This window comes from Mauremys reevesii, linkage group 10 (genome assembly GCF_016161935.1).
Source record: "Mauremys reevesii isolate NIE-2019 linkage group 10, ASM1616193v1, whole genome shotgun sequence".
Classification (NCBI taxonomy): domain Eukaryota; kingdom Metazoa; phylum Chordata; order Testudines; family Geoemydidae; genus Mauremys; species Mauremys reevesii.
Window position 1 is genome coordinate 79,257,575 of NC_052632.1, and position 24,088 is coordinate 79,281,662.

Sequence of the window (24,088 nt, forward strand, 5' to 3'; positions counted from 1 at the left end):
AGGGGGAAAGTGACATCTCAGACTCAGAGGGCAGCTGATGCATAGAGATCTGAACATGCATAATAGTTTTTATTTGAGGTTCTAAAAGGGCTTCCTAGCATCATGTCTCTCAGCATCACTGGCCAGTTGAATAAATGTTGCAATGCCTGTTTTATATAATAAACAGAGGCCCAGAGATGTAAAGTGACTTGTCCTAGATCACACAACAAGGCAGTCACAGAATCAGAGTGAGAGAGGTGCCAGGAGTCCTGCTTCAGAACTGAGGGATGGTCTCTGCACACTGGGTAAGATGCAACACATGCTGTGAATACTAGGTAGTCACAAATAGGATATGATGCGGTAATTGAGGGGGTGTCATAATCCATACACATAAGGGGACAGAGTTAAAGTTGCACATGCAGGCTGAACTCAGGCACTTCCTCCTTCCTGTGTGCTTAACGTCCATCTTTAGCCTTCTCGGAAGTGAGATTTTTCTACAGGATTTTCATTATGAATCCAAACCACAGTTTATATTCATCTGGGAGTTTCCAGAAATCTTCATGCATTCAGTCTGGATCCAGGTTGGTGTGGCTGTTAAGGTGGGTGCTAGGACATATATGACATAAATATGGGCTTAATCTGTAATGCTCAGATTCAAATCCAGATCCCGAACACCCTAAATTTCGGGGAGGTTGGTTCAGGCCTAGATTTAGAGGGCACCGAGTTTTCCCTTTGATACGCCGAATATCTTTGGAAAAAAGCAACTGCATTTGTAGAGCTATATTTCAAGCCACCAGCTGTGATATGCACCACTTATAAGAGGAGCAGTGACCTTGACCTGAGTGGCCAGGGGAGATCCTGGCTCTCAGATATGGCACTCATATCCTGAGCTCCCTTTATAATCACCGCTGCCTCCATTTACTCGTCTTAGCAAGGCACAGTTTTGTTCTCTCAGAGGTTCCAGCTCTCTATTCCCCACACCCCGATTTTTGACTTTTTCCTAATGGTTCTCTCGATGTTTCTCCCCCACCTCGGCCAGATTTTCCCCTTCTGTGTAGGCCTTCCTGGTTTCTCATCGGTGTTCTCCTTCTTTGAATAGGAGACAGCTACTTGCATGAAAACACCAGCTATTCCAGCTCTAAGACAACATGGATTTTGATGGCATTCAAGCTCTCACTTTTCCCCCTGACATGTTGCGGCATAAAGAGGGGAAAAAAATGCCTTAGATCAAAGTTAAATCCATGTATAGTGAGAGATTTTGATCCGCCCAGGAAGATCTGATCCTCAAACATCCATCTCTCTTCCCTTTGTTAAGTACCGTAGGGCCCGCAGAAGTGTTTCTCTCCCCTGCCATTCCGTGACTGAGCCTAGTGTCAGGCTGGGCTCTTCCACCCTGCGATTCTCCAGTGCTTCTTAGTCACAAGTGGTGTCAAAGGTGGCAGAGGGACCTCATGTGCTCCACTTTCCTGATGCTGTTGCTGTGTCCCTGACACAAGGGACACATCCAAACATACCCAATACATGCCATGCCATGCCTCTTATTTTAACTAATTATAAGAATGAAGCCCCCTTTGCACATGGCAATACGATCTCTATCAGGAGCGGTGGAAGTGCCCAAAAAGTGGGGCGGGGCCAGAAGTGACCGAACTGCACCCCCCCCGGCCCCTCTTCCACACCCCCCGAGGCCCTGCTCCCGCACCGCCTCTTCCACCCCCCCCGAGGCTCCGTTCCCACACTGTCTCTTGCACGCCCCCCACAAGGCCCCGCTCCCCCTCTTCCACGCCCCCCGAGGCCCCACTCCTGCACCGTCTCTTTCCCGCCACGCCCCGCTCACTCCTCTCCACCCGCTACCCCCCGTCGCTCGCCCATCTGGCTGGAAAAAGTGGAAGGGCATAGCAGTTCCGGCGCCCCTGCTCTCTCTACTGCCTTATAAAACGACACTCTACATGTTCACAGCATTGTGCAAGTGCCAACAAACTGTGCGGCTGTAACGGAGCTTTGCAGAACAGTATCTCATTTTACAGATGGGCAAATGGAGGCACAGGAAAGCTAAGTGACCTACCCCAAAACTGCACTGTCATTGCCAAAACCGAGAGGAGAGCTCTCAGGTTCCTGGCTGCCAACCTCACCCTCCTTGCGCTACAGCGCATGGCGTCCACTTTTTACACTGCGTGAAACGTGTATTTGCAAACACGTTCTATAACAGATCTACTGGTACAGCACAGAAAACGTTTGTTTTCCACAGAGCTAATCCCACAGCAAATTGCTTTTGCACTCTCTGTGTGAAGAGAGCAGGGTCTGATTTTGGTTTATTCATAGGGTTCCACCAGGGCATTCTCCAAAACTGAATGCTACCGGTGCCTGAGCAGATACTCATCACAGGGTACGCGTGCATTCGCATTCAAGCATCTTCTGAGCCCTTTAGTAAAATATGATAATATGTGATTAAGGCCTGACTGGAATCACCTCTAGCTTTGGTGTTTTGGGGCAACACAGAGGCTTGTTTTGGGAGGCTCTATCCCAACAATCTGCATTTCCCCTCCCCCTCTCTTTCCTCATGGAGCACGAGGGTTTACTCATTCTGGGGGAGAGGAGTTTACCAGATTGCGTTTAGTAGTCAAGGTATCTGCCCAAAGAATGGGTTCATTCGGAAGACTGAAATGATTGTGTCATCCAGGACATAGGACAAAACAGAGGCCTTAATGCCCATCTAGGGAAAATGACCTACATGCAGCACAACTCCTGGCAGAAGTCGAGGAGGAATGTGCCACATATTGGGAATGATACCTGCAATTATCATTTTCAAGGAATTGTCTGGGTTTCTTTCATTTGCGTTTGGGATATTCTTGAAGCCAACCCACCAGAACAAGTGCTAGCATCCTAGAGGCAATTAGGACACCGAACAAGCACCCTAGACAAGCACATTTCAGGCTAAAGCTTAATTGCTCCGATCAGGAGAGAAACTTGGGGAACTAGTGAGGCGGAAGGAACCTGTGATGCTATAGATGACATTGTCATGTGACAATGGTAAAGAATCTCAGAAGTAGCTTTCATCTAGCACTGAACAATGAGCTAGATGAAAGAAAAAGGAGAACAGTTTTATCCTTCAAACTACTATGCCTCTCTTTCACTGCAGAACTGCTACCTAGATCCTTCTGGCTCCAGCCCCTCCTGGCTAGATTCCTGACGGAGTTTTAAAGAAACAGAGCACACATCGTCATCACATGCTTTACAGGGAAAATGGCCCTATGTGATTCAGAGTCAGACAGCTTAGCAGGGTAACCAGCACTTCCTCCCAGGAATAAACTGCAACACATGTTTCAGAACACACATACACACACAAACACACCCCTCTGACATTTCTGCATTTGCTATTGCAGTGTTGCCAACTCTGGAATCTCACAAGATTTGATGTTTATCTTAAATCTTCAGCTCCCGGAGTGGTAAATCTCAGCTTTCATTAAAATAAAATGCAAGAGCCTGTCTCCTGCGTTTATAAAAAAAGCTTGGAAACGTGAATTCTAAAGGTGCAGAAACCAGAAGGCAAATATTAAAAAAAAAATCCCTAATGTATAATTATTATTTTAAATCTCGTGATTTTTAAGGGGGCCTGACTCATGATTTTTCAGTGCTTGAGGTTAGTAATACTGCTATTGGTAGCACTCATTGTTTGGGACCAATCTGAAAAACCCAGGGAAAAAATCCAGTTCGATTTGAACCAAAACCAATTTTTTCATTGAATCAAAAATCTTGAAAAAAATTCACTGCTAATGGATCACAATATTTTGGGTCAACTCCGACAGAAATCTAATGTTTTTTTGATTCATTTAGAGTCAACCGAAAAGTTTCAGACAACTATCAATTTTATTGTAACGTTTTCATTTCGATTTGGCTATTTTGGGGTCTCTTCCACCTTTTTTTTTTTTTAAATTAGTCAAATTTGAATTCAAAATGCCATTGTGAACCATAAAAGTCAAAATGAGACATTTACAAATGGTCAAAACAAAACATTCTGATTTTTTGCGGGGAAAAAAGAAATCATTTTGTTCCTGGGCGAAACTATTGGTTGAATTCAACCCAAGTTTTGCAAATAGTTTCAGAGCAATGAAAAATGCATTTGCAATGAAAAATAATCTGTTGAAATGTTTTTGCCCTGCTCTAGTTGACTTCAGTGACACAACGCCAGTTTACAGCAGCTGAGGAACAGATACAGGGCTAAATCCTGGCAGGAGAACTGAACAAATGGACCGGGTCAGTTCAGTTCGGCTAGCCACACCTATTCCTAATGGGGCAACCTTCCTTTTCCTGCCTGGGGCAGGGCAAAGGAGGAGATATTTGTATGGAACCCACAACTGATGCTAACCCTGCTAGCTAGATACATAGACATGTTTCTCCTATAGCTGGAGAGAGAAAAGACGAGACAGTGAGTTTTCCGCTGTACTTACATTGCAAAGTTGCTGTCTACGAAACACCTGTTTCTGAGCAGCCCTGCCCAGAGCTGCACGCCGACAATCCCAAAGATGAAAAAGACAAAGAAGCACAAGAGAAGGACGTTGCCTAACATAGGCAGAGTATCTAACAGCAGGGTAACGAGTATTCGCATACCTGTGGGGAGAAGGAGAAAACAGGTTATGGGAGCCCTTTGTGAGCCCTTCGAGCAGGACACAGCTAGACACAGGAGCAGGTGTTATGATGAGCTCCACACATTTAGGAGAAGCTTTCTCATCATTTCTGCAGCTTCAGAAGCAAGCTCGCAGCTTCTACGTGTGTACGGTGGCAGACGACATCTTCCGCAGCGTATTCCCTTTGCAATGGAAGATGGACCCAAGTCCAAGATCAGTACTTCAGGGCGGGAAAGGGGCACTCCCTGCACGAGTCAGTGAAGTCAACAGAAATGAGGAGAGTAGGATAAAAGACAGACTCTACATCTCGGGACTGCATATGAATCACGGAATTGGATGCTTGCGAGGCAGCTTCCCAACATGATCTGGGTGTGGGTGAATCGAGACTTAAAGTTTTAAAAATCTGGGCTGCCAAGGCTCATCTCCACTGAAGTGCATCTTACAGGCTGGGGGTTCCCCTTCCTGACTCAGGAACTCAGTGTTATTCAATGGAATTCACACTGCAGGGCAGGAGGACATGTGAGGCCAAAGGCTGTGCCTCTCTGATGGACTACGGGCTCAATAAACTTTCTAAAGAAACGTCCCTACTCTTCAGCCCACCTGCCAGCATCATCTTCTATTCAAAAACTACCTTCTGAGAAACCAACACATGCTAACAAGTAACTCACCCGATGCCCTGAGGAATCCTTTCCTACCCAAAATTCATCTGGGCAGAAGCATTTTAATAATATCTACAACCTGTCAGTGCCCCTGCTGCGGTGTAACAAGTCCTTGGCTTACAGACAACAATCACACTCATGTAGGGAGCAGGGCTAGAAATCTGTCCCTTCTACTTCAATACACAGACCTCTGCCCCTGAAGCTAAAGAAGAACCTCCCTACCTGATGGTAGCAGTAGGTCTTTTATCCTCTTTCTGAACCAGCCCCCAGAGGGCGACATCACTCTGACATACACACTAAGCCCGTGCTTTACAATGGGCCCAAGATTTCATCACTGGTGCCAATGGATGTGTCAAAACCTGCTCTTCGCAGCCAGAGGAAACTTTAGTTTCTGTGCAGTATTTATGTGATAGGAGAGAAAAATGGTGGGAACGTGAAGATCCCAGAGTGTGCAAACTATGAACAAGACGGGTGAACATTACCTGAACCATACAGGAGCTTTGTTGACAACACTTTAAGCCCATCATGCCCACCACCGTTCTCCCGGAGTGCTCTCAAGTGCTGTCAGACTGTGCTGCTGTCAGACTGCCAGTCCCTTCACAATGCCTGACTGATTGTCTGGCTGCCTCAGGGAAACAGCACTGTAATCCCTTCGGCTGATTGGTATTGAACTATCAGGAGGCTGGAGGTGGGGATTCCGGGACGTCCATATCGAGGATTTTCAAAAGGCACTAACTGTTCCAGAAGTAAAAGGACAGATCCGTAGAGTCCTCCGAGGGGCAAACCAGGATTTCAATGCAATTTACAAGGACGGGAACAGGAAGAAGGCAGGCGGATGTTAAGAGCGTGCCTGTGAATCGTGGAGACAGAGGGGATTAACCGCTGCTGTACAGCATAAAGAACCTATCACCACTTCTACACCACACTTCCGATGACTGGTTAGCCGTAGTTAGACTATAATTCTTTTCTAGTAGCCATGGCAATAGGAAAGTCCTGTGGAAGATCTGCCAGACACAGGTCACTAAGTTAGGGCATTAGCCCTGGAAGTGGGAGAACTCATTTCACCAGAGTCTTCCTGAGGGCTTGCCTTCACTGCAAGCCTCAACTCGAGTTGACTCCTCTTGATCTAGTCTGGGTCGAACGAGGACAACACAGTCCCTCAGCTGAGCAGGCTGGTTGTATGAGCAGCCCAGAGTAGCTTGAATCCCCGCTGCATCACTAGCTCAAATGCCACTCTACACTCAACCTCCATCCTGCCGGGCCAGCTCGCTGGAGTTTAAGCACCACTGAACTCGAGCTAGAGACTTTTGAGTGTGGACGGGAGTCAGGCTGGGGCAGCACTTGAGTTAAGCCTGGAGCTAACACTGCAGCGGGGACAAGCCCTTAGCCTCTCTGTGTCTCAGTTCTCCATCTGTCAAATGCAGATAAGAGACCGGCCTGACCTCACAGGGGAGTTGGGAGGACAAATTCAGTAAAGACTGTGATGCACTCAGATGCCATGGTAACGGGGTGGGGGAGGGGATAGAAGTTCCTACGGTAGTTAGGTAGAATTGTTATTCTTAAATACCCAAATAAGGCAGCTAGGGGGAGATTCTGGGCTAGTCGTGTTGTTTTTCACAAAATTAGGGGTATCTGACCTGGCATCAGGGCCAAATACCAAAATGGGTTATTGTATTTTGCCTACCTAAAATGAAAATGAATTATCTTGAAATGAATCATTAGTAGTAGTAATTATATATTGATGACATCCAGAAATGGGCTTGGCACTTGACAGTACAAGTAGCATTAAGATCTAGACTGCGCCCCAAAGAGTTGGCAATCTACTCTGAATACAAGGTTCTTCCCCATTTCCTGCACTAAACTGTTGCATGATATTGCTGGTGTCATTTTAAAGGCTGAGGTGTCCCACCCTAGAGGTGGCTGCATTTTGGGGGGTGAGTGACGGAACCCATCCCTACTTGGCTATGGTTTAGAATTCTGCAAAGAGCATGGACAATTGTAAAATTGCTACCTCTTAATAATACTGTTTATTCCTCACCTGATGAAATAGGGCCAGACAGTGAACCAGCGTCCTTGCAAACCAATCCACAGCCCCAAAGCAGTGGAAATGTCATGTCAGCTGTGCTGGAGCGCCAGGCAGCAGAGAAACCCTCTGAACACCGTGACGGTGTCTCATGCTACCGTAGCTTCAGTTAGTGGAAGTGAAAAAGCAACAAGTGAGCTTTTCTCCTCCTGCTATTTATTCCTCCCACTACCCCGGTAATATTGCAGAGGAAGATGGTGAGCCAGAGATTGACAACTGGAGCACAATCAATTAGGAGAAAGACTCTGCTCTGTGGAAACGGTGCAGCTGTCCAGCAGGGAGAGGGAAAGAAACCTCATTCAAAATATCTATTTCTTCAAGGGCTAGTTCTCCTAATGCATGGAGTTTGGAGCTGTCTGACAGTCCCATGCTAAGCGCATGTGTGTGACGACCAGGGCTGGCTTTAAGCCGATTCACCCAATTCCCTGGAATCAGGCCCCGCGCCTAAGGGGGCCCTGCTCCAGGGGTCTTCAGCAGCATTTCGGCAGCGGGGGGTCCTTCGGTGCTGCGGAAAACCCGGAGCGGTCCCCCCACCACTGAGTATTCCAATCGGGCCCCACGGGTCATAAAGCCGGGCCTGGTGACGACTGTTCATTTACACATTGATGCACAAAGTTTCCCTAGTAACGCTGAGCCTGTCACCTAAAGAAGCCATGGCAAACTAGTACCATTAAGGGGTTTGTCCTTCTTGGCCCTGTGGAAGGAACCATGTTTAAAAATGACCGTTGCTAGCATGGTTTCCTTGACTATACGTAGGCTTTGCAACCTTGTTGTTACCATGTTAGTCTCAAGATATTAGAGAGACAAGGTGGATAATGTAATATCTTTTATTGGACCAGCTTCCAAAAGAGACTTGTTTCTGAGCTTATACAGACCTGAAGAAGAGCTCAGTGTAAGCTCAAAAGCTTGTCTCTCTCACCAACAGAAGTTGGTCCAATCAAAGCAATTACCTCACCCACCTTGTCTCTCTAATATTCTTAGGTTTAGCAGAATTCGATTTTAAGGTTTTTTTACGATTTCGACTGATAATATCGCTGTTTATTTTTAAGCATGTTTTTCTGATTTTTATCCAATTAAATTTTCACAGTTGCGGGAAATTATGGGGTGGGTGTGTGGGTTAGACAATAATTCATTATTCAGTGACGGTAGATGTTGAGATTCAAAATAAACAGGTAAAGTTTTATAACTGTTACAACACAAATTGTCAACATCACTTGTCAAAATGCACAAATTAAATGTCCTTAAATCAACTCTAAGAAGTTTTCAAGCAGCATTTTCCTGACTTTGCCTATCTGTAAAGTTTGATTATTCTGGATGGGAATACTTTTTCATCAGCTTGTGTGTGCATGGTGATATCGAGGTTGATTGACAGTCACCATTAGAAATCATAGTCTTCCAAGCCTAACTGTACTGGTCAAGGACTTATGGATGGGGCTTACCCATCAAACCTGAGCTGCTCAGACATGAAGGGTCAATCTCTGCCTTTGCTCTGTGCTTTGTAGTTAGAGGTCAGGGTGACTTCCAAGTTTAAGTTAAAGCAAGAAAAAAAAAACCACCCTGAGGCATAATGACATGCAAATTAGTGGTTCAATAAAGGTTAAATGAGTCTTTGCAAAACCAACCAACCATAATTTGAACAGCTGATAATTGTAGCTTTGAGAGAAAGAAAAGGCGAACTAAAAAAACCCCAACAATGCTAAGTTCCAAAAAAGGAAAGCGCTTTAGGAACTGAACATTCCTACAGAAAACATGGCGCGTGATTACAGCATGGGGCACATCAGTCTGTCTGACAGATAATGCTGGCGACAGTGCAGTCTTCAGGGGCATTTTATCCCGTTAAGAGGCTGCTCTGCAAAGTGCTCTCCCTGTCTGTGTCGAGCTATTTCTCCCTTAATTTCCCCGCCCCTGTGAGATGTTACCCTCCATTAGTTATCCCATTTGGATAGAGAATGGCATTTAAATTCCGATGTATTTTCTCTCTTACCCTCTTAATTTTCAGGTTGCTGCTTCTTCCAGCCAACTCCCAAGTCGTGTCTAATGCGTCTCCGAGTAGTTCTTAATTACACAGGGCTGCAGCTCAATGTTCTTTGACTTCAGAGGGAGTTTTGTCTGCATGTGGGCTAAGAACATCAGAATTTGGCCCAGTCGCCCAGGCACTGCCACTTTTTTGGCACGACAGGACCAGACCCTCAGCTCGAGGAAATCGATGTAGCTGCCCTGAAGTCAATGGAGCTGCACTGATTTATATACAGCATATAGAGATGTATGTGCTGCTACAGTATGGCACATTCCATCCAAGGATCTCATCAGCTACAAACAACAGCTCATCTCTTCTCCTATACGGAGATAAGCTTGATGCGGGGGAAAGGGGATGAGTAGAGAGGCAAGTGACGCCTCCCTAATTCCCCAACTGCATTTGCATCATCCCAGGCCTTTTGGCATAAGTTACAAGAGGTTGGAGGCTACAACAACCTACATAGACTGGTTCTGGTCCTTGTGGGATCTTATCTCAGCTGTGAGTTAGCCTAGTGCAGACATGCTCCACACCACCCCCAACACATTGCCTCCCACCCCCATAGCAGGATGTAGGGGGGTGTTTAGTGTAGCAGATGGCTATGCTACTTTACACTACCTGAGAACTCCACTATTGGCAAGATAAACTGTAGGCGAACCTATACTAGTTGGGGCCAGAGTCCATCACTTTCCCCTGTCCGAGTGGTGCAAAGTGGCTGGGTCAGGAAGAGAGAATCCTTACCAGTACGATAAACCTCAGCAGTAATAACTAGTTTCACAATGTCTTGTGACGTAGATGTTACTCCCTATACAAGCGGAGAAACCGATGGACAGACAGCATAAATAACTCATCAAAGGTCACTGAACGAGTCAGTGGAAGAGCTAAGAGTAAAACTCGGTCTTCCCCAACTCTCCGTCGTGTGCGTTAACTATTCAACGTATTGCTTCCCTAAGGTTACTCAAGAGCACAAGCTTGAGGAGCTGCAAAGTCACAACAAATATATATATATATATATTTAAAATACAGTAGGAGACTAACTTGAGTGCACAATGAGTTTTTATTTCCTAGCGTTCCTTCCCAATGCACTCTGTAATTCTAAACCCAAGGAACACATTCAATAGCACTGCCCTTCAGACTTGACTAACAAAACTATCTTTGGAAAGGCAAAAGGCTCATGTAATTCCCAGTGGTAGGAAGAAGTTTTGCTCTTATCCAATTCTCTTTCCTCCATCTTACCTTCTTTTTCCCAAAAATGGTTAAAATCTATCTTCCTCTGCCAGACAACTTGGTTGCTTAGTGGCACCGCTCTAGAGATTGATCCCATCTGCTAGCTATCTACGCAAGGCACTTTGGACCCTCTTAGTAAAATGCCAAGTGTGCCATAGGAAAGATGATTAGCATCAGTTAGGCTGAAAACAAGCCTCATGATTTCTTTTCAATTTCATTACATGTGGTGCCCATTTTAAACCACATATTTAAAAAACAACAACTACTCAGCAATGAAATGAGCTTGAAAACAGTGACCACTATTAAAAACCTTACAGCCCGTGCCAAAAACATAAATCGTGGAATTATCTTTTTTCCCCAGTCATTTCCAAAGAATAATTTCTAATACAGACGATGTTTTTATTGGCTGGGTTCCTCCTTTCTTTCTTTTCTTTGAAAAAATATCTTGTGGATGAATTTATTGCACATGAAAGCGAAGGGGTAATAGAATTGGAGGGGGCCAGGCAAAGGGCAAGGTTGTCGTGTGGATAAATTGCTGTGCTATTTTTGACAGATCTCCACTGTGGAGGCTTTTGGTTCCCTGTTGGAAGGAATTAGAGGACAGTTCTATCTACTATGCAGTAACTGCAGTTAAAATCTGCTTCAACGGTTGTTCTTCCAAAGCTGAGCTCTCAATGCAGTTAGCCCTCGATACCCAATTCGGCTTCCACCAGTCTCTTTGAAACACCAGCTGCCAAGACCATTTTCTGGCCCCACCATTTTCACCAGGTCGCCTCTCCTTGCACTGGATTCCTCCATTGGCTCCCTCCTCGCTGGCTCATCAACGTCAAGCTTTTTGTTCCGGTCACCAAGGACCATCACAGCTGTTCCCTTCTGTACTTTTGCACGCTGGTCTCTGTTCTCATTGTCCCTCATCCTCTCCCATTCAGCCATCCACCTTCCCTCACAAACATCTGTGCACTTCATTCCACGCTGCCTCCATGCATTGACAGCCCTCCCTGAACTGACCCAGGATTGCCCCCTTCTCCATCTCCTCTGTATCTCCTGAATTTACTCCTTTAGAGTCTGAGCCAAAGCCCACTGAAGTCTGTAGCAAGACCCCCTTTGAGGTCAGTGGGCTTTGGGTCAAGTTGTCTTTGATTCCATTGGATTTCTGACGCTAACAAACTAGGCAACTCATCAACAACTTTGGGGCCCTTCATGATTATTGAAAACCACATATAACTCTGCAGACAGACAGAGAGCCTGCCGGACAGAACCAAGAGCCACTTCCTTTGTTATGCCTACAAGAAAGGATAAATTCAGGCATAGCCAGGTACAACGGAGGTGTTTTTAATTCATTTTTTAAAATTAAATAAATGGAGGACCATAGGTGCTGGAACTAGGGGTGCTGCTGTAACCGCTGGTTTGAAGTGGTTTCCATCCTATACAGGGTTTACAGTTTGGTTCAATGGCTCAGCACCCCCACTATGCCAATTGTTCCAGCCCCCCTGTGGGGAACAAAAAAATGGTAACAGAGGGCTCTTCAGTCTAGCAGGCAAATGTGTAACAAGCTCCAATGGCTGGAAGTTAAACTAGACAAATTCAGACTGGAAATAAGGGGCACATTTTTAACAGTGAATGGAACAACTTCCCAAGGGTTGTGGTGGATTCTCCATCACTGGTCATTTTAAAATCAAGATGGGATGTTTTTTCTAAAAGATCTGCCCCAGCTCACAGAGGAATTCATTCAGCAAAGTCCTATGCTCTGTGTTATCCAGGAGGTCAGACCAGATGATCACAATGGGCCCTTCCGGTCTTAGAATCTATGACTCTATAAAAAAGGTGCCCAAATTGTGTGTGCGTGAATCCATCCACCTCTCTCTTTATACATCACTTGTCTTTAATTACAGGCACTGCTGCAATGCTGTGAAATGATACTAGCTCAACACACAACTTGGGTTTCTTTCCAAAAGGGCTTTGGGATCACCCTAGCTAGAGAAGAATTCTTACCTGCTTTCTTATTCCATCCTAACTGGAGGATCTAGGGGGAGGTAAAATGGATCTCAGTACCAAGCTTTCCTATTAGATCACTCCCACTAAATTTCCTACATCAGGGGTTCTTGCAACCACCCTGCCTTACCATGTGAAAAATGGGAGAGGGGTCCTGGTTTGGAAAAAGTAACGGAGAAAGGTCTAAAAAAGGCTGGATCAAGGCAAAGGGAAACTGTGCCAGGTTTGGAATCATGTGACTGTTAGAATCCAGTTTTTTATTTTATTTTTTAAGTAAGTCTCTACCTTTCATGATTGCAAGAAAAACTTGAAAAATGTGACCCCATTGCAACTGGCACAGTAACCTCTGCCTGAATGTGCAGAGAGCCTGAAACAACAGCTGCAAGGGGGCGAACTGCACCATACATCTCAATGGGGTGTTAACTCTACTCAGAAGCTATGACCAGCACTTCAACAGAGGGCTGTGTGTGTGCTAGAAGACATGTACAGCAGGCCTGGTCCACTCACCCAAACAGATGCACTCCAGCTGCTGGTTAAATACGGGGGTCTCCCTGACTGCTCTCCTGCCTCTGTGCAGGGGACGTGAGCCTGCTGCCCCAAGGGAAGGGTCAAAGCACCATATGTCCCTGGGGGTGGGGGGAAACCATGTTACTGCCCCATCTCTCTCGAAAAGAACATATTCCCCATCCCTTAATGGATGGATGGGACCACAGTATGGGGTGTGGGCCAGGGGAGTCCTGTAGCCTGGTATGTTCTAGATTTACCTAATCCAGCCCCGGGTCCCAGTAGGAGGAAGTCTGAGAACTGCTATTCCTACACTACTCTATTTAGATCAGCTTTGCAAAGGTCTAACTCACACCACTCACTCAGGGGAAGTCTCTTTTTCTGATGGGCAGGTAGATATTTTACACCTTCCCTCCACAACCCCCAATTTGTGGCAATTTGGCAAGGCTGATTTTAACACACTCCAGGCGGAGACAAATGAGGCCAAGCCAACACGCTGCATCTCAGGGAGGCACAGGAAGGGGGTTTTGCGGGCTGAATTATGTTCAGGAAAGTTGTGCAATGACCCTCATCAATCACAGAGCCGGAATGGGTAGTCGCAGCGCAGGGTTCCCTTCCCACCTTCTCCACCCCTTTGCTCATACAGCTCAATTCCGTTCTATGGCTGGAGCGTGGCTTAGTCTCCATGGCTGATTAGTGCCAATTGTTATACTGATTTATGGGATGAGTCGCCTTATTCAGGGTTTCAGCAGGGGGTGAATTTCCCTCTGTGTTAAGCTTTGGAATCCCCCTGGATCAAAGCTGCCTAACTGTACAAACGTAAGTGATCATTATTATAAAGGTTGTCAGTTACTCTGAAAAAATAAAAATGGAGGGGGAGGGGTATCACGGTCCATCCAGGGCAGATCCTGGATTGTATCAGACATCAGGCTGGAGCACTAAAAATACCAAAGTCAAAAGTGGACAGAGTTAGTGCCTTATAAACAAGAAACAGTCTGTGCTTATCTACCCTCCAGGAATTGAGATACTTCTAAGAATACTAATCCTACTTTGGCACTAATTCAAGATGCTATTAACACTAGGAGGCTGTCCCAGTGGCTCATCAGGCCAACCAACTCGAAACATGGGTTTAGCTCTTTGAATTTAATCTCATCATCTATTAATGAAAAAAAAAAGGATGAATTTCTATTACCCTTCTTCTGAAGAAAAATCAAAACAGGGATTATGGCACAAAGTGCCCCAAAAAATCCCACTTCAAAGCCTCAGTTGCAAACTCATAAAGCAGAACCAGAGAGCAGAGAAATGGGGCAGAGCCATAAACTTTGGACCCGGATCAGAATTTTCCCAAAGTTGTGGAGGCATTTAGAGACGGGGTGTTGGGTCAGACTCATTGACTTAGGTTTAGTCTACAATACAAAGTTGTGCCAACACAGCTCTGTTAGCTAGGAGTGCTAAAAAAAATCATTTCCCCCCAGCTGATAGAACTCTGCCAGATAACCCCTCCCATGTATACACAACTCTAGCGACAGAAGAGTGCTTTTGCTGGCATAGCTAATGTTGTTTGGGGAAGTGGTGCAGCTATGCCAGAATATGCTGCGTCTCCGCATAATGATGCTGGCACAGCTGTACTGGCAAAGGCTCTGTCGTGCAGACAAGCTCTTAGAATGAAATGATTGTCCTTATGGCCCCAATTCAACCAAGCACTTAAGCATGTGCTTAAGTTCGACTGACTTCATGTTAAATTAGGCACAGGTTTAAATGTTCTCCTGAATTACAGCCTAAAACACCCTCTAATTCAAAAGACAGCTAGGGGTGGCTCAAAGGATGCAGAAAAAAATAAGAACTAATTCGAACCTTTACCCCCAAACCTGAACCTTTCTTGTCGTTCAAAGAAGTTCAGAGAACTCCCTTACCAAACTAGCTCATATTTTTGTTCCACTCTGCACTTTTCCCACTCCCAGCTGGGACTAGAAACAACTGAGCCAAAAACCCATGAGAAAGGCTATTCCCTGGGATATTTCTGGCCTGATGAGAAATCGTGATAAATAATTAAATTCTGAATCCAAAGCTTCTGAGGTCCCCATAGTCCTTGTGTGTGCCCTCCAAAGTTTTTTCTGACTCGAAAAAATGCTATCATGGAATTTTTTTTTAAAAAAAGAAAGTCTAAAAACTGCAAGAGCCAAGAGAAACTTCAAAGAATATTCCTGCAGGCAAACATCATCTGTTCTCTTGCCCGTTCATGTAAGGTATTGGAATCGGAACAATTTAGTGGGAGTTTGTTTTGCTGTCTGTAGCTGTGCCGACATTATGGGCAATTAATCTAAGTGGGATGCTCAGTGGTAATGCCATATAATTCAAATGCATTTTTAAAAAGGAGCAGGAAAAGCAATTTCTGTAGGGAACCTGAGGATTTGCGAACAATTACACTGCCTCTCCAAAAAGAGAGGATTTCAGTTAAAGAGTGATGAAAGGGATATAGAATTAGCATATCAGTGAAGGATCACTCAGAAGAGGGATGGTAGCAATGGGGAAACAATTTCAACTGGTTGGCTCATCTTTCAAATTGGATTTAGGCGACAAACAGCTGAATCCACTTGGAAATGGGCTTAGGGACCACTTGAACTTTCTACAGTGGGTGAACCCAATTTTGTTCCACATTGCAATGAACGCTCTTTGGTGTTTCACCAGAAGCACAGACTGTTGTGCCACTAATCCCGAGCACAAAGAAATGGCAAGACCCTATACATCTGAGAGGAGCAATGAGGCTACCTAGAAAATCAGGATCTTCTTAGCCTTGAGTTTTTTCCCCCCCTGAAAGGAACATTTTGATTTGCCTTGAGATACCAGTGTGCTGGGAACTTTATAGACAGGAATGGAGACAATCTTCCCTGCCCCAGAGAGTTTAAAACAGTCTTGGAAAATATCCATAGAATCATAGAGATGTCAGGCTGGAGAGGACCTTGAGAATTCACCAAGTCCAACCCCCTGTGCTGAGGCAGGACCAAGTAAATCTAGACCATCCCGGAGAGGTGTTTGTCCAGCCTGTTCTTAAAAACCATCAGTGACAGGGATGCCCCTAACCCAGAGCCTAACTACTCTTTTAATCAGAAACTTTTTCCTCCTAACCTAATCTAAATCTCCCTTTCTGTAGATCAGCCCATTACTATGTCTCCTACCTTCATGGGCACAGAGAACAATTGATCACAGTCCTCTCTATAACAGCCCTTGACATATTTGAAGACTTATCAGGTCACTCCCCCTCCCTCCCAGTCTTTTCTCCAGACTAAACAAGCCCTGTTTTTTTAACCTTTCCCCATAGGTCAGGTTTTCTAAACCTTCTATCATTTTTGTTGCTCTCCTCTGGGCTCTCTCCAATTTGTCCACCTCTTTTCTAAAGCAGCGGTCTCCAAGCACCCCTCTAAAGCACCCCTCCAGGGGGTGTGCAAGAGGATCCTTTGGGGTACGCAGCAGGAAGAGCGCTGCCAGAGAAGCGCTACTCTCCCCCCACCCCCTCGGCAGTTCAGCTGGGAGTCCGAGTGGCTTTTTTTTTTTCTTCGACAGTTCGGCCGGGAGCAGGTGGTGCGTGCTCCCAATTTTTTTATTGATGGAGTGTGCAATCAAAAAAGTTTGGAGACCACTGTTCTAAAGCATGGTGCACAGAAATGGACACAGTTCTCCAGCTGTGGCTTCCCCAGTGCTGAACAAAGCGGGACAATTACCTCCCATCTCTTACATACGACACTCCTGTTAATACCCTCCCGAATGACATTAGCTTTTTTTTGCAACTGTATCACATTGTTGGCTCATACTCAATTTGTGATCCACTCGTAACCTGCAGATCCTTTTCAGCGGTACTACAACCTAGCTAGTTATTCCCCATTGTTGTAGTTGTGCATTTGATTTTTCCTTCGTAAGTGCTGTTCTTTGCACTTGTCTTTACTGAATTTCATCTTGTTGATTTCAGACCAATTTTCTAATCTGTCAAAGTCATTTTGAATTCTAATCTTGTCCTCTACAGTGCTTGCAAACCCTCCCAGTGTGGTGTCATCCACAAATTTTATAAGCATACTCTCCATTCCATTATTGAAATCATCAATGAAAATACTGAATAGTACTGGACCCAGGACTGACCCCTGCAGACCCCACTAGATGCACCCTCCATTTCAACAGCAAATCATTGATAACTACGCTCTGAGTACAGCTTTCAATCAGCTGTGCACCCACCTTATAGTAATGTCTTTAGTTCACATTCCCCTCCTTTGCTTATGAGGATGTCATGGGGACTGCGTCCAAAACTTTACTAAAATCAAGATACGAACATTTACCAGCCTAGATACAAAATCTACACCCCTGCCCTTCACCAGGATTGACGATAATGCTAAAACTACTGATATTTTACTCACTCCTAAAAATGTGACTTGCCCTAGGGGAGCAGGGGAGTAGATTTTCGCACTCTGCCCCGGAGATTCTAGGCCTTTGCTTTTCCCACTCTTTGGAACATCAGTTTTACTGGCCTCCATGAGAGGCCTCAGCCCAGCTATCAGTCAGACAAGGAAGAAACCCCCACCCCGTTTAGACTCTGGGGGAGTCACTGAATTGTGTCGCAACAACATTGCTTGATTGCCATGGATGGCCACTGGGTGGGTGGAGCCAGGGTCTTTACCACCACAAAAGGGGGCAGGCAGAGGTGACAAGCTACGTACGGCAGAAAACTGCTATGACTGTGAGTGACCCAGATCCTTGGGACGCCTTCATAGCTGCACGACTCGCAGCTTCTGTGGTCTCTGCTGTGGGGGAGGCAAGTGGCACCGGCAGAGCCTTTGGTGTCAACATGTAGATTTGCTCCAGGTCTCCAGGGCAGGGACTGGTTGTTCCTGTGTTAGTTCATCCCCCAGCCTTGAGGGGCACAACTCTGATAGGGATCTTTGGGTGCTAGGATCATATAAACACATCGCAGAGCCAGTTACCTGAAATTCCTAGTTATCTGGCTCCGCAGTGTGTCCCCCACATAGCCCTAAAAATCACCACATACTTTCACGAGGACAGAATACAGCAGTGATAACCTCCCCTTAAAGAAAACGTGTCTAATTCATGTACCACCAGTGCAACGCCGTATTCACTCCCGGTGGGGTTTCATGGCGTAGCACTGTGGCCAGGCAATTTGTTGTCTCCACAGTGGTGTCTCTGGTCAAAGCTCCTCACCCATCACAGAGCCTCAAAGCAAGGGACACGGCCCCTCCCAGTGACCAGTGGGGCAAGGATCTCACTGACACACTGCCATCATCACTGAGGGGCCATGGCCAGTCACATGGCTTTGCGATCCTCCCCCATCGCCGGGTCTCAGAGCACAGGCTCCAGCCAGACCCTCAGCCTTCCTTTCCAGAGTTCAGTTCAATCTCTCTCCCCTTGAGCCAGGAGCTCCCAGTGCCCCCTCCCAGGGCTGGGTTATAATGCAAACAATCCCGTTATTCCCCGCAGGAGCCAGTCTTGCTCCCTCCAGCTGCTTCCTCATGCCAGCTACAGCTTCCTCGGCTTCTGCCCTGCCTGGGCCTCCCAGCTAGAGTGTTACCAGCTGCTCGCTCTCGAGACCTCTCCTTTATAAGTCACATGATCGTCATTCTCCCCACCTGGGGAGGTGAGTTAAGCTGGTCACAGCTGGACTGAGGCCCACCTCCTCTTAAGGGGTCAGACACCTTGTGACAATGGGATAAACAAAGAATCCATGAGGGATCAAATTTGCATGGAGGTCAGTAGGAGCCACACCAGCTTAACTCCCTGGTGCTGTGCCACTTTCCACAGGCATGTTCTGAATCACATACACATTTGTGTTCATCTCTCTGGGAAAAAAAGGATTTTACTTACTTGGGACCCTGTTAATGGCTCGTAGAGGCCTGAGTACCCGGACCGTTCGGATGGCAGATAAGCTTACATTGTGCCCATCCAGAGAATATTCCATCATGCTAAGGAAGAAAGAGAGAAAGAAATCAGCACAGAGGGGTCTCATCTCCTAGGCCTTACAAGTGTGTGAGCAGGCTGAAAAGGGGCAGTTCCCAGCTGCTCAGGTGGGTCAATTAGCTGGACAGTACTGCCCTGGCTATCTCAGGATTAAGTGAGACAATGGGCACCATCATGATCTGCAGGATTAGCAGAAGGCTATTGCAGAACTGGATTGTTGCAGCACCAGAGGAAGCTGCCTACCTAATGCTGTGATATACCTGCTGGAGGTAGTGCCTCCTGGATAGGGTGACCAGATGTCCCAATTTTATAGGGACAGTCCCAATTTTTGGGTCTTTTTCTTATATAGGCTCCTATTACCCCCCACCCCCATCCCGATTTTTCACATTTGCTGTCTGGTCACCCTACTCCTGGAGGGGGAAGTTTTATGAATGAAATGCCAAACGGTATGTCTACACTACCTGCCGGATCGGCGGGCAGCGATCCATCTAGCGGGGGTCTACTTATCGCGTCTACACTAGACGTGATGAATCGACCCCTGAGCACTCTCCTGTCGACTCCTGTACTCCACCACCACGAGAGGCACAGGTGGAGTCGACGGGGGAGCGGCAGCGCTGAAGACACCGCGGTGACTCAATCTAAGTACGTCGACTTCAGCTACGTTATTCTCCCTCTCAGTGTAGACCAGGCCAAAGTGTCACTGCCTGGTGTCTATGAGTGATCTGGCATCCTCTAAAAGCACCCGCCATGGTGCATTACACTGAGGTGCAGCTACTTACTGAAGTCGTGCTGCTGAAGTCACTGCGGCTAACCACATGCATTAGTGCCACTCACCATGACTACCAGGTGCAGAATTAGACCCAACAGAAATTGGAGGAGGAAGGGAAGGGTAACCTACTAATACCCATGTCAGTGCCAAATTGGTCTTTACAGTACATGGTCTAGTATTTTTGCCATGTCCCAAGCAATGCAGCTTCATAGATTCCAAGACCAGAAGGGCCCACTGTGATCAACTCATCTGACCTCCTGTATAACACAGGCCAGAGAACTTTCCCTCAAATAGTTCCCTTTCGAAAAACATTTCGTCTTGATTTAAAACTCGTCAGTGACGGAGACGGGCTGTGACCCTTGGTAAATTGTTCCAATGCTTAATCCCTTCGCTTGGGAGATTATTCCACAGCTCCGCACAGCTCACAGTCAAGACGATTTTCCTGATATTCCTTTCTCACTACTCCTGTGATACCTCCTCGTACTACCCCTGTGTATTTTCATGACAGCTTGGCGTTTTTTTCCTACCATAAAAATTTACAGAAGAGAGCTGGGGAATGACATTCAGGTAGTTTGGACTGCATTACATTATTAAAAAGAAGGAACATTTTCTTTTTCACATCCTGTTGCCATTTCACACGCATGTTTCTCTTCTGGCCTGAGAAAGATGTTAACTTTAGTCAGTTTCATTGGTCTTTTACAACAAGGAGTAGTAAACATGTGTCAGGCTTTTTTTTCCCTTTTCTTAAAGAGGGTTCTGGCTAGTTAGCTTGGTTGTAATTACAATTTATAGCATTTGAACTGACTACAGGGGAGCGCTCATAAATATGTCACATCTCTCTCACTACTCCTGTTCAGATACCACAATGCATCAGGAGCAAGTTTTTGTGAACCAGTTTTTGGTACCAGAAAAGCTTTTTTTTTTTTTTTTAAATAATACACAGATTAAAAGGTGGAGTGGGAAGGAGGGAAGCCTGACAAAAGCAGATACCCAGAAATGTTTCCATCCAATATTTTAAAATTTCAGTAGAAATCATTTTTATTATAAACATTCCACAGTCGTGTTAAGGACATAGGCACTGAGATTGCCCATGACAGAACCAGGGAGTGAAAGTGAAACCGAAACCAACTAGAAACAATAGCTAAATTGCTTGTTTGAGAGTAGTCATGCAAGTGGTCCCACTGATGTCAGTGGATTACTCACGAGAATAAGGTTGGCAGCATCAAGGCTTTAGAAATCATATTTTAGCCTAGTTTTAACCGCACACTGATTTCGGTTTCCAGGTCGAGTGAAATGCATCAAAGATGAAGCCAGATTCTCAGCTGATGTAAATCACTGTCGTTCCATTGAGCTATGCTGATTTATACTAGCCAAGGACCTGGCCTGAGATTTTAAAAATTTGGTACTTTCAATACTCTAAAGGAACAATATGGTAACAGATATGAGATTTCTATTTTTTAAATATCTCCACTTTATGATGACAACACATCTTTCAGCAAATTAACCCAAGGATTCTAATTGGTATTTTTATGCTAGCACGAATGTGGGAGGACAAGGTCATGTTTTGCAACAACAGTCTGATAAGCTACAATATAGTGGAATCCTCTTCTCTGGAACATCCAGATGGAAAGACAAGTGTGGCAACATTATGGTGATCCCCATTACATAGAATCACAGGAAGGCATTGTGCAGAGGGTTATTACGAAGCTGTGATCATGATTGCATAGGAGAACTAGATGACAGATTTGCACCCATTCCTTAGGGCTGGTCCACACTAAGAAACGGGGTCGAACTAGGGTATGCAAATTCAGCTACGTGAATAGCGTAGCTGAATTCGAAGTACCCTAGTTCGAACTACTCACCCGTCCAGACGCCGCGGAATCGAAGTCCGCGGCTCCAAGGTCGACTCCGCCACCGCCGTTTGCAGTGGTGGAGTACCGGAGTCGACCGCGGCGCTTCCGGAGTTCAAACTATCGCGTCCACATTAGACGCGATAGTTCGAACTCCGAGAAGTCGAACTCACCGCATCGACCCGGCTGGTAAGTGTAGACTAGCCCTTAGAGTGCTTGCTCAGATTTAACATGCATTCACTTTGGCTTATGCCCCCATCTGTTCACTTTCCACAATCATTTGAATAACTGAGTTTAACTCACATAAACATTCTCATAAAGAACACGGACGTGTGTCCACGTACACTCACACTTTCGTGCAAAGCGAACACAAAATCGGCTTGGTCTACACACACTGAAAGTGTTGCTTATTCATTTCTTCTCCAAACATACTGGCACCTTTGACAATTGAGAAGTGTGCAATGTAACACTTGGCCTGATTTGCACCAGTAATTTTGAATATCTGAAAGTTCTGCCAAGGACTCAACATACTTTTTACATTCTGCCAGTGGGAGTAAATCTGTACGTCTGTCTGACAGAGGTAAGTCTGTGTATAAATCTGTTCCAAGTGATTGGTGATACAGCAAAGGACAGAGTTAAGGCTATTTGGGAAGTTTAATTTGGAACTTCAAGAATTTCAGATATTTGATTTTTCCACACCTTTGGCTGGAGTTATTCCTGGTATACCTCCATTACTTAACTAATATTACAGCAGGTAGGAAATTGGCCCTTTCGCTTTAATTTAGCATTTTTTGCTGTTGTTTTTAATAACTGTTTTTCCTGAAGCATTTAATAAACCTTTACAACCCAAATTTACCTTAAAGTTTGCCTCTAGGAATTAAATTTAAATTAGAGGGATAGCTTTAAAATTTAGCACTGCACTAAAGCAGTTCTGAAAACTAACCTGCATGCATTAAGCAGCCAGATCACAGAATATCAGGGATGTGGCACTTAGCAGAAGCAAGGACCACACAGTGGGAAATTGATAACAAACACTAGTTTGCACCTGCTAGTTACAGTAACTAGGCCTGTAGCCAGCACCAGGTGTGCACTTCAAACAGACCTTTCAGGAACAGACAAACCTCTGTTTAAAGTCACTGAAATGAATACCACTGATTCCGGAACCTGTTCCCTGGCTGACGTCCTAATAAGGCACACTTGCAATTTATCAGATGGCTGAGTAAGTGGATTCTACTGTAATTGGACACCAGTTTTAAAACCACTAACAGAACGTAAAAGCAGTTGGGAAGTGCTCCACTGAGAGTTCCTGCACTGTCTGGGTGGGTACTAATCCTCAGATCCCGACCTAGCTTTTATTCAGTTTGTCTCTTTTGCCTGCAGGAGGCTTGGCTTAATCTCTTGGGAGGGATAGCTCAGTGGTTTGAGCATTGGCCTGCTAAACCCAGGGTTGTGAGCTCAATCCCTGAGGGGACCATTAAGGGATCCGGGGAGAAAATCTGGCTCTAGAGTCTCTTTCTCTGTGTAGCCTTTAATGATGCTTTAGATGGGATGTGTTGGAAATACAAACCATTATGCACTGATGCATAATAGAGGAGGATGGCACACCCAGCCTGTGGGGTATAAAGTCATGGAAGACCATAGGCATGCAAAGACCCTGAGCAACCAGGAAGAAACAGGCACGGCCTCACATGCATGTCACATGTGTCCTGTCCTGCAGCAGCATCATTCGTTCATACAGACTGGACTATTGTCATGGCCTCAATATACCAGAGAACAGAAGTCACCGCTCTTTCCTATCTGCTCTCCCAAGAAAGGCAAGTGCTCTTTTGGTCTGGAGGGCGATTAGATTAATGGCATCGAACGCATCTCTCACGATACAGGGGCCGCTCCAATGAGCGGTCATGAGGGGATGTTGGACAATGTTTTTCACCCAGGCTCATGGTCAGATTCAGGGTATGTCTGCATTGCAGTCGGGAGGTACGATTGAGCTTCCTCACTAAAAACAGGAGTGAAGCTGCAGATATGTGAAGCTAGCTGCCTGAGAGCCTGACTATACATTTGGGCAGCTAGCCCACACTGCCATGGCTTCACCACTATTTGTAGTGAGCTATTTTGTTCAAATCTAGGCTGGGAATGCCTACATCTGCCGCCGTCACGCCTCCTGATTGCCGTATAGACATGCCCTCAGAGGAAACGGAGCCAGCTTTCTCCGGGCTGAAACTTCCCATGGTACTTTTCTTAGGCAAGCAGAGACAGAGAGTATTCACTGCCGGAGCGGCCTCCAGATGCAATCTGTTGCTGTCAGCAGAAGATCTGTTTATTTTGTACTTTTCCCGCTTACTGTCGGCTTTCCTCGATAACTGTGCTATTAGTGTAAATCAGCTCGCTTAAGGAAATGGAATAGGGCAAATAGAATGGCGGGCATTGCCTATTT

General features: G+C 45.7%; 1 protein-coding gene across 2 annotated transcripts in view; it reads right to left on the reverse strand.

The window, feature by feature from the left end:
* Positions 1–24,088, reverse strand: part of CACNA1H (calcium voltage-gated channel subunit alpha1 H) — a 581,666-nt gene that overhangs the window by 165,410 nt on the left and 392,168 nt on the right. For both annotated transcript variants that reach the window (XM_039490763.1, XM_039490762.1), the window contains exons 8-9: positions 18,943–19,040; positions 4,425–4,584 (exon numbers count right to left, since the gene is read on the reverse strand). In XM_039490763.1, the coding sequence (XP_039346697.1) occupies positions 4,425–4,584; positions 18,943–19,040 (258 nt within the window). The remainder of the gene's footprint in view (positions 1–4,424; positions 4,585–18,942; positions 19,041–24,088) is intronic.